The sequence below is a fragment of the Panthera pardus genome, unplaced genomic scaffold, assembly GCF_024362965.1.
Source record: "Panthera pardus isolate Hobbes unplaced genomic scaffold, ASM2436296v1 HiC_scaffold_6, whole genome shotgun sequence".
NCBI lineage: Eukaryota > Metazoa > Chordata > Mammalia > Carnivora > Felidae > Panthera > Panthera pardus.
The window spans coordinates 112,065,358-112,077,669 of record NW_026526991.1 but is presented as its reverse complement, the minus strand read 5'-3'; the positions used below and the strand labels follow the sequence as shown (position 1 = coordinate 112,077,669).

Below are 12,312 nucleotides of genomic sequence, written 5' to 3'. Positions count from 1 at the left end.
CACATCTAATCAAATTAAACAATCACTTTCCCCTACTCATCTTCTCAGTGGACACAGTTAACCAATTTCCTTTCTTGAAACACTTTGATAATTTTCTTCCTACTTCTTTAATAGCTCCTCCTTTAGCTGAGCCACAAGGCACAGCTTTAAAAGCCATCTCCCAAAGACTTGCCAATTTATAGCACCAACCCATGACTTTAAAATATTACATACACTTCCAGTGCAGACTGTTCTAATTCACTACACTCTTACATATCCAGTTAAACATGGACAAGAGGCACTTCAAACACATCCATTCTTTCTGTATCCTCCCTTCTCTGTCCCTATTTCAGTAAGTGGCCTAATCACCTACCATCCAGGTGCTCAAGGTAAAAATCAAGAGTTAATCCTTGATTCTTTCTCTCCATCTAATACATTCAGATCCACCAGCAACTTCTGCTGGTTCTACCTTTAAAATATACCTCAAATCCATCCATTTCTCTTTATCTCCACTACCACCACCCTAGTTAAAGTCACCAACTCTCATTCTTGCTCAATATGCCTCATTCTCCCATATGATAGCAAGAATAATCTTGAAAAACATGACTTCAGATCATGGCACTCCTTTGCCTGAAATTCTCTAATGGCTTACTTCATTTCTGAACAATCCAAACTCCTTGTAGTAGCCTATAATACCTTACCAGATATAGACTCCTGACTATCGTTGGGTCCTGAGTCTCAGAGGACCTTTTTTCATTTTGCCCTGGTCATATTTGCCTTCTATTCCTACCTCATATTCTCTGCATCTGTGGGTCTCTCTGCCTGGAATGTTCTTCACCCAGATTTTCAAAGGGTTGGCTCGTTCCCACCAGTCCAGGTTCAGATCCAACGTTCCTTGACCATCTATGCCAAGAAAACTCTATCTTCCTCCTTCCATCTGAAATTAACTTGTTCCACTGTTAAGAGCGGAACATAAGAGTTATAGTTTTTACTGTCATTTGCCTTTTTTGTGTTTCCCCATTACAGAATTCATTCAATGAAGCAAATATTGAACACTTACTACATGCCAGGCACTCTTTTGGGTGCTGAAAACACATCAGTGAAATAAAGCAAGACAAAAATTCCTGCCCTAATACAGCCTATATTCTAGAATGTAAGACCCATGAAAAAAGGAACCCTGTTTGTTCAGTGTTGTAACCATGGGAACTATAACAATCCTTGCCTCAAAGCAAATGCACAAGTATTTGCCACAAAAGTGATTGAAAATGGGCTAATCTACATTTTCTCAGTCTGTGTACAACATACCTCATCTCAAATATCTCCACCTATGTATTAGAATAATGATCAAATTCTTGTTTCAGGCTTCAAAACAGCCATATTTATATTGTTTCTCTTTAGACTCTTACAGGTGAAACACAAATTCTGTTTCCCTTTACACTCTTACAGGTGAAACACAAATTTGCAACCACAACTACACAATTCTGGCTCTAATTTCAAATTCTCATAACAATAAAAGCTTTGTGACTACAGCACCAGTTTATGTTCTTTAAATCCTTTAGAACTTGTGAGTCTTTCTGGACTAAACTGGAACCAATTATCCCTGCACCCAGACTACCTTCATTTCCATGTAAATTATGTTTATATAATATGCAAATGAAATTATTAACTAATTCAAGATGGAATGACTATTCTGTAAACACATAAAATACTTCTGGAAACAGACCATAATATACTCATTACAACAGGAAATTACTATAGCCTTACTTCACTTTGCAGTTAAGAAAACCTGGGTGAGTGGAAGCAGGTGTGCATACACTCAACTGTCGGAAGCTGCACGAGGCCTTGAGTCTAAAATTGGTTTTCCTGGGGCGCCTGGGCAGCTTGGTTAAGTGGCTGACTTCGGCTCAGGTCATGATGTCATGGTTCGTTGGTTCGAGCCCTGCGTCGGGCTCTGTGCTGACAGCTCAGAGCCTGGAGCCTGGAGCCTGTTTCAGATTCTGTGTCTCCTTCTCTCTCTCTCTCTCTCTCTCTCTCTCAAAGATAAATATTTTTAAAAATATAAAAATAAAATTGTCTTTCTCAAATTATTACCCAAATTTAAAGACACACTTTTTGCAACTACATACAACGCTACAAGGACAAAAAACATATCTAACACATTCATATTGGATAATCCCAAATACAAGGGATTGTGTAAATGTAAGTAAGCCACAAAAGCCAAAATACATTTTCTCAGAGAATATACAACTGCTACTTGTGGTTCTAAAATACTGAAAATAATTCATCCCAATATATAAAAAAAATTGAAACTATTAAATCATTGATGGGATGTTTTAAATCTCACATTATCTTTACCCCTGGATTCACTCTAAGGCCATGTCATTTCAGCCAGAACTCTATACTGAAGTGAATTCAACCAAAATCTGCTTTAATAATCTGTTAAAAATTCAGCAAACTTGTCACCATGCATTAACAGAAGCTGACCGAAACCTTTCAAAGAACTGATTATATCCCCATTCATCAAAGCTACAACTCAAATAATGGGTCATAATAGATTTAACTACATGTTTTTGTTTTTCATCTACCTACTACACTGGGGTTGGTGGATGAAATTCACTTCATATATATTTAAAGTTGGGTCTCCACTATGTTTAAAACACTCAATAACTCAAAATCGTTTCCTATAATCGCAGGCTTTAAGTTACATAAACTTGATCAAGACCTGCCAAAATTTACAAATGTGTTGCAGACGACAAAGCTTCAAGCAACTCATTGAAAGTAGTTCTAGCAACTTATTTAAAATATTTGAATCATTTCTCATCGATTTCCCAATAAATTGATATATTCTTACAAAAAATTTACAAAACACTAACGTAAATCATACTTTGAGGGTTCAAAAATTTACTTTAAAAAGTAAAAGACATACTCTACTCCTGTCTTTGTATTTCATATTTTCATACCACTTTGCACTTAGAAACTCACAACTCATTTCACTCCCAAATTACAATATAAAATTCTCTTTTCCTTGCTGGTTATCTTAAGAAGCAGAATTACAAACTATGTCTTCATCCCATGGTATTACTGTTACTTTTAAAATGCTATCTTTTGGGGGTGCCTAGGTGGCTCAGTTGGTTAAGCCAACTGAGATCTTGGCTCAGGTCATGATCTCATGGTCAGTAGATAGGAGCCCTGCATCAGGCTCTGCGCAGGGCAATGTCAGGCCTGCTAGAAATTCTCTCTGCCCCTCCCCTGCTCAAGAGCATGAGCATGCACATGTGCTCTCTATCAAATAAATATACATTTAAATGCTAGCTTTTGCTTTAAAACTGCTGTTTTAACCAACCGCTGATAAGAAATAACCTTAACTTTTTAGGAAAACTGAATCATATATATTAGATTCCAAATCTTTCTATCTCATCTGTTTTTACTACCGTGATGTAGTAGTATGCAAAATATAAAACTAAAACCTAGTTTTTAGGACTGTTGGTTTAATACTTAATCTACCCACAAATTCATGAACCTGTGAGTACAGATTATTCCTCGTTTACAAAATTTAGCTACCTTACATTTAGACAGTATTTTTAATTAAGTACTGTTGATTAAAAGAAAGAAATGGTAGTTCAGCACAAACTCCATTACAGATCACAAAGCCTCTACAAAACATGATAGATAATGTAAGCCTGTCAGTTTTCATTACCATTGTTTTATAAGAAAATGAACTCTAAGTTCAAATGGTATTAATCCAAAATTTTAAATATCAAATAGTACACCGAAACAAGAGCTCTTTAGGCACCTAGGAACCATAGTTTTCAAGAGGTTCCTTTTGCAGTTAAGAGTAGTCTCTTCCTTAAGCCAATTAAGAAAGAAAGGAGGGGGGGCGGGGTGGAAAAGAGTCGTCTCTTCCTGAGTTGCCTATAGCTAAGGATAGAATTATCCTTCTCCTAATAAGTCTAATAAAACCAAAATGACTTCACTTGAAATTTCTAGGAGAGTTAGTAGCCCTTAATCTTGAGCTTTCTGCTCCAATTTGTTACCAATGCTTTGAGAAACTGATGGACAAATATGAACTTTTCTCCTAGAAAAATATACCATCACAAAATTTTATATGCATATCGTGGGAATTCACTACTTCCAGAATAATTTCCATGCAGTCCTTACAACTTAGAAATTTCTCAAAAATATCTTGGTGGGGGGGACCTGATTGGCTCAGGCAGTAGAGCATGTGGGTCTTGATCTTAGGGTCATGAGTTCAAGCCCCATGCTGGCCATATAGCTTACCTAAAAAAATAAATTAAAAAAATATCTTCAGGTAGAAATTGGAAACTAAATTTTACTATTGCTTCTCAATTATCTTTCATTTTAAATAGACTAGTTATTGGCTACTTAATGCAAAAAAAAAAATTCTCGAGTCCTTTCTAATTCAAACTATTTGTAAAAATTAAACTTTGCTTCTACTGTAACTGAGATTTCACATATTTTTCTTCACTTCCAAGAAAGAAGGAAGAAATCTAATTTTACAGCTCCAAATACAAGGACTAAAAAAATCTTAGCTCATAAAATTTTAAAGGGGAAAAAAAAGATTTTTGGTTTATTTCAAAAAATGAGAAAACATTTAAATTGATCAAAGTAGAAAAACTAGACTTTTATCAATTTTTGAAAATGTAACATTTATTTTTCCTCATTTCAGAGATATATACATATTTCTAATTTATCCCTAATTAAAAACAAACAAAAACCCGTCCACTTTATAACTAGTCCTTAACTTGGATCTAATAACATTATATACAGGACCTAATAATGGATGGTAGTTCTAAGAGGAGAGAAAGGCAGGTGTATGAGACCATTTTGTCCAGATAGAACCCAATTAAAACAAGGTGCTGGATTATAATGGCTAGACCCTATTTCTAACAGTCTCAAAGGTAGCTGTGTAGGGTAGTATCAATTACATCACCTATTCTACCCAAATCAGACTAGGTAATAGGAGTAGAAAGGTTAACTCTCCACTCATAATAGAGCCACAACACCCTGGACATCCCAATGAAAAAGTTACACTATAGGAACCAGGTAGTTCCAATTTATTAATTATCACTTTAAAACCAATGTTTTCAGAATGTCTTTCCTAGCAGAATTATACTTTAATGTAAAGCTCCAATTCTAACCAACATAAATCAATTTTATTAAAAACACACCAATAGTACTAACATCTTGCAAAGTTATCCCTTCAATTAAAAGAGAAGCCGTGGCACTAGACTTAGTATTTCAACATTTCTAACTTCAAAGTTAAGATCTCAAATTTAAGATTATAATCTTAACAAAAATGTTAAAATATTATAATGGTGCAAACATCTGCCCTCTCAACTTACCCAAATTTTTCTTTTTTAAACCCAAAGGGACTCATTTATCTCATTTTAGAACTGACAGTCTATTGACTTCCTATTTGAAAATTACTTCTGTAATTCATCAACTCCAAGACTTCATCAAATGTTGTTTTTTGACTTAGCAAGCTACAATGTATGACAGTGTACCAATTCAAACATTTAATCCCTAAACATCTAAGACTCAGTCAAGTTCTTCAATTTATTACAATTTTTGGAGTTATTTTTCAATCCAACTACACTAATAAATAACAACTAAATTCTAAAATTGAGTAAAGCCACGGGGGTGGGGGGGAGAATTTCTGCTTAAAGTTGTTTCTTAAAAATTAAGAGGCATGCCTAATTGTGTTCAGCTTATATTATTAAAATTGGTTAAATAGGAGTACATTAGTAAGTTTTATTTTCTCAGTGGTAAGACCTAGAATTTGTCTGTCCTTCACCACAGAAACAAAATATGGTAACAATTACCAGACAGTTCACATGACAATACTGCAGATACATTTTGATCATGAAATGCTTTCTTAATCAGGGGGTATATACAAAACTGTCATTTAAATCTGCCCCATCTTTCATGATCAACATACCATTATACTTTTTTTAGCTAGACCCTCAATGTCCAAGGCAAAAGTTTGTTTTAACCATTCACCTTTACAAGTACATCATGCTTCAACAAATTATCAAAATATTTTTGTTTTTCTAAAGTTAACTCAGAATTCAATTATTTCTATGTTTAGCCTACATTTTCAATATTGTGTAGCATGCTATTTTCAATATTGTGACTTATATGGCCTACTACTACTGACAACATGAACCAGGACTGTACAGCAGCAATTTACTTGGTAGTGCTTACATCCTTTTATTAAATTCAGTATCTATTCTTGATGTCTATGCTTCACTGATCATAGTTTTGGCTGGATGTAAATTGAAACAAATTCTAAACAGATGATGGAAAAAGGTAGCTTAAAGGGAAATAAAAATCCCTCACATTCCTCAGAGAGACTGCACATGTTACTAATGATATCCATTGCACTATAAGATGTCAAAATTATTTCCGTGAACAAAATTATCTATAAAATTTAACAAACATTGATACTTTAGTTGAGTTCAGCTCGGAGTTCAGGTTGTAGCTCGAGACTGTCCAAAATACTCAGAAGCAAGACTTAACTAAATGTCTAACATGTACTGTAGTGCTACCTTGCTTTTATAAAGCATCTCCCCACCTTCCCTGGCTGCAAAACAAGAACTACAAATTAAATTCCAAGGCAGTATAACACCAACACGCCAACTTGAAAGTATGATCTGTAAAACTTAGAAACAAAAATAAAACCAAAAGACAAGATTCTGCAGTCACAAGCACTTTAATTTTTAAAAACAAATCACTTATTAAAAAATAAATGGCACCAATCTACTCTAAAGTTGACACAAGTAAAATAAATTGAGAGGTTCTGTCTGATAAGTGCTGAAAGTCAGTGCTACACCAGACAATCTCAACTACTACATGCACTTATCACTTAGCTTATCTGTAAAGTTAGATTTAAAACACTACTCTCAAAAATAACATTCAACTGTCAGAACTATTTTACTTTAAAAGGTTAAATAACCCAAACAATTTGAAGAGCTTTATTTTCAAAATCAACATTACAGAGCATAATTTCTACATTTAAAATTCGTACAGTACCAAATAGAAGTATTACAGTACAATTTTCCACAACAAAATTGTAGCACACAAATCTTGCGACTCCTTGATTTCCTTGAACTGTCAATACACTGCACCCTGTTTAAAATGGCTGTACCTGAAAACCAAAGTATGCAATTCCTTAGGATTAGAAGTCATCAAGTTATACTGTCAAGAATCTGGGGGAAATGAGAGGAAGATTCTATTATCCCTGTCTCAACCCAGTTTCCACAACAAGGTAAAGCCATAGCTATGATAAAATGTCTATTTGCTGTAAATAGTTAAATACTGAAACCCACCCGATATAAAACATCTGAATGTGAAGATTTCTGTAAAATGAATTCACTTAACTTTAGTTCGGTTATCGATAAGTAAGGACCCTCTTTCGAAATCTAGATCTATAACATCTTCTTAAATTGGGTCTTTTCTTCCCCTATGTTGAGAAACCAGAAAGAAGGCAGACTTACACTTAAAAAAAAAAAAAAAAAAAAAAAAAAGCTATTAATAAAGTTACAGGCTTTAGAAAAGCTACGTACTCCAAAATAAGTCTGCAACATAGTCTCAAAGATCAAAGAAAAAGTCAGGGATAGATAGTAGTTTATTACCCTTCGACTAATTAGAATTGGGGAGGAATGAATGCAAAAGTCCCAAAGATACAGAAAATGAACCTTATCTTCTATAAAAGTCATCCGCGCAAACACGCAGTACTCTCAACACTCTGTTGCAGGGGGTAAAAGGACTACAAGCCTCACAGACCTGCTGTCAACATTACATGCCCCAGTGAGGCTCCGCGTGGGGGCCGCACAGAGCCCAGCCACCTTTCCAGGCCATCGGGAAGCGAAATTCCCCCACTGTGCACGGAACCTGCGCTCCCCAGCGCCCGCAGCGCGCGAAGGCCGAGGTGGCCCTAGAACGCCACCCAGCGGCCTGCCGGGAGGGCTGCAGGCGGGTCCTCCGCGGCTCCCGGCTCGCCGCACCCCCACCGCCACCCAAGCCCGTTCCCCTCTCCGGATGCACAAGGCCCAACCCAAGAACTAAGACCACAAAATGGCTGCCGGCAGCTTCGTCACGTGACCCCTTTGTGCCTTTCGGGCTCCCGAACTCCGCGGGACCCGGGTACAAGTGGCCGGGGTCGGCGGGTGGCCTTAGAGGAGGCCCCGCCGGGCCGCGGCGGCCGGGGGTCGAGGCCGGGGGAGGCGGGGTAAAGGCCCGGCCGGCGACTGAGAGTCGGCGGCGAAGAGAAGATGGCGGCCATTTTGTGTGGGTATGCTGCTCCGCCGCCGCCGCAGGCAGCAGAGGGAGCGGGGCCTGGCGCTGGGTCGGACAGGGGAGTTAACACGTACCGACTCCTCTTCCTTCTCCATTCCGGTGGGCATCTGCGGCACGGCCCGGTTTATCGAGGCGTATTCGTGCAGGTCGGGCAGATCCTCACAGCGGAAAACCGGCAGTGGCTTCGAGGCGTCTAGCGCCCGCGCCCGAAACGACAGTTTACTCATCTCAGGCGCAGCAGATACCTCTCCGCTCTGGGGAAACGGCCCCGGCCAGCGGGATCATGGAGAACCGGGGGTTCGGTCCCCACTCGCCTACCGCTGCCGGGGACTTGAGGGGCGGAGCGCAGAGCCCGCCGTCCGGGCACTAACACCAGCCGGGAGGGTGGGAGGCTGTGCCGCTCCGCTCCTCTCTCGCTCGCTCTCTTCAATACGCCATGGCCAACATGGCGGACATTAAAACTCCACTGTGCGCTCTTCAGCCAACCCCAGCCATTCCCCACACTGCATCGCGCAGCGGCGCGGGCACGCGGGGGGGGGGGGGAGCGCGGGCTCGAGGCCGGGCGCCGGCACGGAGCGCGCGTCCCGCCAACCCCCGGCGCCCGCCGGCCTCGCTGCTCGCGGCCCCCACCCTCCGCAGGCCCGGAGGCGGACGGGCGGGACGGGGCAGACTGGGCGCTCGGACGCCGGGAGCCGACGCCTCGACCCTCCTGTTCCTTCCTATAGCGCACACGCTCACTTTCTCACGCTCGCTCCCTCCCCGCGCCGTTTTCTGACAGGCAAAGGTGCAGGCAAACTACCCAGCCGCAAGCCGGCTTAGCGAAAGGCAACGGCGGGAGAATTGCGGGGTGGTGCTATACTCGGGGGTGGGCGGGCTCGGCACCTGTCACCCCCGCCAGCGGCCAGCGCAAGGGGCGGGGGCGACTCTGGGGGGCCAAAGCCGCCCTCGGTGGGGGTTAGGAGGGGCGCTCCAGACGGCGCTGCGCACCGATGGCAAATTCAGTGGGTGAATGCATGTCTTAGTTATCGCGGCTTTTTAGGTCTTTAAAACAAAAATACAAACGAAATTACGGGCAAAATAATACTTTGGGTGAACTTTTACCAGCGATTATTTTTGCATCTAATGAAATTCTGGATTATAATATTTGACAGGTTCCGCAGCAAATCTTTGGTCAGTTGCCATCCACTGAACTCAGTATAAACGGTACGCATCCTTCTCCGCTCCAAAATAGGTCTTTTTTTAATCTTGCATTTTATGTACCCATATTCACACTTTTATTGTAATTGAAGCAAAAGGAGTTCTTATCGGGCACTATGACCTTAAGGGAAAAAAAAATTTTTTTTAAGCGACCTACTTCAGGATTGCACAGCCAATTCATTATATGTAGCTCATGATTTTGTTTGCACTGAAGGAAAAAGCTGCTTCTATAACATAGTCATGGGTTCACACTTATCATTTGTTCTCTGAAAAACTTTATAAGATTGAATCATATAAAGCCTGTAGTGCTCCTGCCAAATCAAAACAGAAAAAAAGGGGAAGAACTGATATATTAATTTTTGCTTTATATTATACATGAAACTAGGTATCCAGAGAGCTCTTTCCGGTGGCATATTAAACAAAAACCAGAAAGACTGTTAGGGTGGGTTTAGTAGGTTTGGCAGCAAAATTTCAAAAGTTCACTGGGATAGAAAAATGTTTTATAAGTCTGCTTTTCTCCCTGGGGGCTACACAGTAAAAATAATCACAATTCTTAAATACTGGGTTGGACGGGAACTGTTAACTTGCTTAAGGCACATAGGAAACTGCTATCTTCCAGGCTGGTTTAGCTACACTCTACCAGGTGGGGAGAAGAAAAGGAACACACAGACTCCAGTTCTCAAAAATTACCCTAAAATTCTCATACTGACAACTTACCTCTGGGAGGCAGAGGGACTTTCATCCACATTTTCTATACTAATACTGTGCATTTATTCAATGAGCAAACATTTATGAGCCCTCGTGGCCTTCTAAGTATGCTGCTGATGACTTATCACTGGCAGAGCTCAGAGCTCGAGCAGAAGGACCTGTAGATGAAAACTGCCACACCTGAAGTAAGTGTTATAATGAAAGCACAGGCTATTGTGGGAACAGGCAGGAGTGGCACCCAATCCATAGGCAGTGCTCTAATGAAAGCATTCAGGGAAGGTTTTTTTGGGGGAGATGATATCTGAGTCAAAATTGTGTAGGATAAGTATGAGTTAACCTTGCCAAAAAAAAAAAAAAAAAAATGAAAAGTATATTAGGCAAGAGAAGCAGCATGTGCAAAGAATTAGCCACGAGAGCCCGTATCATATTCTGGGAACCTCCAGAATTGCCAACCACACTGTGAAATAGACACCTATTTAGCCAAGTTTAAGAGTTCTGGCTCAATATTAGTCTAGTAGTCCTCTGCAACCTACAATATTAGATTTCTAAAAATCCCACAAGTAGAATTCCATTGATTTTATAGAAGACTTCATAGCACAAAGTCTTTACAGACTTTATAGAACAAAACAGGATCTTAAGTTATGAATGAACCACCACGGAAACAAATATATATATTTTTAAACTTCATGAAAATAACAGCTTATGGATAACATTTTCTACATCCCTTATGGATACTGTACAAATCAGTTCCTTGTTCTCTAGAAATTCTAGAATCATCCTCCATGGCAGGTTCAGAGATATGCTTACAAATTAAGGTTGCCTTTTCGCAGATAATATGCCTGCTAAGTGACATTTTCTTTTTGCAGCGACTCTCCATCCATCTCAATGACCTGGATTTCTGACTCCCAGGTCCTACTGGGTTCTCAAGGACCCAAAGACCGGAGTCTCAAGCTTCATACTCAATTCAGTTCCCTCTCTCCTAAGGGCCAGGAGTGCAGAAATAAAGGTTCAGGCTTAAATGCAGGGAATACAAGTAAGATTCTGATAAGGGGATACCCAGTAAACCAAATGACGAGTATTAGGCAGTATGGTGAAGTGCATTGCTATGGGAGTTCAGAAGGAAAAGTCAGTTTCACCTGGGCGGATCAGACATCATGGAGAAGATAGCATGTGATTTGGTTCTGAAAGATGACTAATATTCCAGCTGGTAATGGCAATGAACTGGTAGAAGAAAAGGTATTCATGGGAGAAAGCAACTGTATGAACAAAACAGTGAGAGAAGGCAACTGCCAGGTGTGTGAAGGTGAGGTTTATTTGGCCAGAGTTCAGTAGAAGACTCCAAAAACAAACCAGGTGTGTGGTAAAAGTGGTAAGCTCTTGGGTTGAGGGAGTAGGAGTAGGAAGTAAAGAGATAGAAGTTTTAATGGTAATAATAATTACTCATATCATCATGCTGAAATGTGCTTCATTTCAGTTTACACCAAAGACAGAAATTCTGCTGAAAACACAACCAAGAATGTGTGAAATGCAACTGCTCTAACACTGCAGTTTGCTATATATAATAAACCTGAAGTATGGTTCTAAATTTTAGTTCATGTCTAATATGTGCCCAAGTCTTATTATTTATTCTTTGAAACTGTATCTAGGATTTGTCTCCTTATTTCCATTCCCATTGCCTTAACCATAGTGCCAGCTCTCATCACTTCCCAACTGGAAAGTGGGAATTCATAATTATATTCATTCCTTCCTTCAAGAAACCGTTATTAACCACCTACCTAACAGGAAGCTGCAGGTACTCTCTTAGTGGCTAGTGGTAACTAATAGTGGCTGGTAGAGGTTCCTGGGTATATGAAGGACAAACTGCCCTTCAGGGCTTCACAGTTCATGCCACCCAACCGGTGTGCCTAAATCCCCATTCCGTGGGTATCCTCCCTTCCCCAAGTCACTTATTTATATCTTCCCTTTATTTTGCCCATTAGATAAAGCCAAAAAAATTTTTATTTTTGGTATGGTTGTTAAGGCCTCATAACTTTGCCTAACTCTGTCCAACATCGTTTCTCATTATTGCCTAAGACAAGCTCTTCACTCTGGCTGGTATGTCTCATAACC

At 39.9% G+C, this 12,312-nt stretch overlaps 1 protein-coding gene across 4 annotated transcripts in view; it reads right to left on the bottom strand.

Moving 5' to 3' along the window:
* EPC1 (enhancer of polycomb homolog 1) overlaps positions 1-12,312 on the bottom strand; it is a 93,706-nt gene that overhangs the window by 59,721 nt on the left and 21,673 nt on the right. For 3 of the 4 annotated variants that reach the window (XM_019465192.2, XM_019465197.2, XM_019465193.2), the window contains exon 1: positions 8,373-8,738. The exons of the other annotated variant lie outside the window; for it this stretch is intronic. In XM_019465192.2, the coding sequence (XP_019320737.1) occupies positions 8,373-8,525 (153 nt within the window). In that variant the 5' untranslated portion in view covers positions 8,526-8,738. Of the gene's footprint in view, positions 1-8,372; positions 8,739-12,312 lie in introns of those variants that run through there. 4 annotated transcript variants of the gene reach the window in all.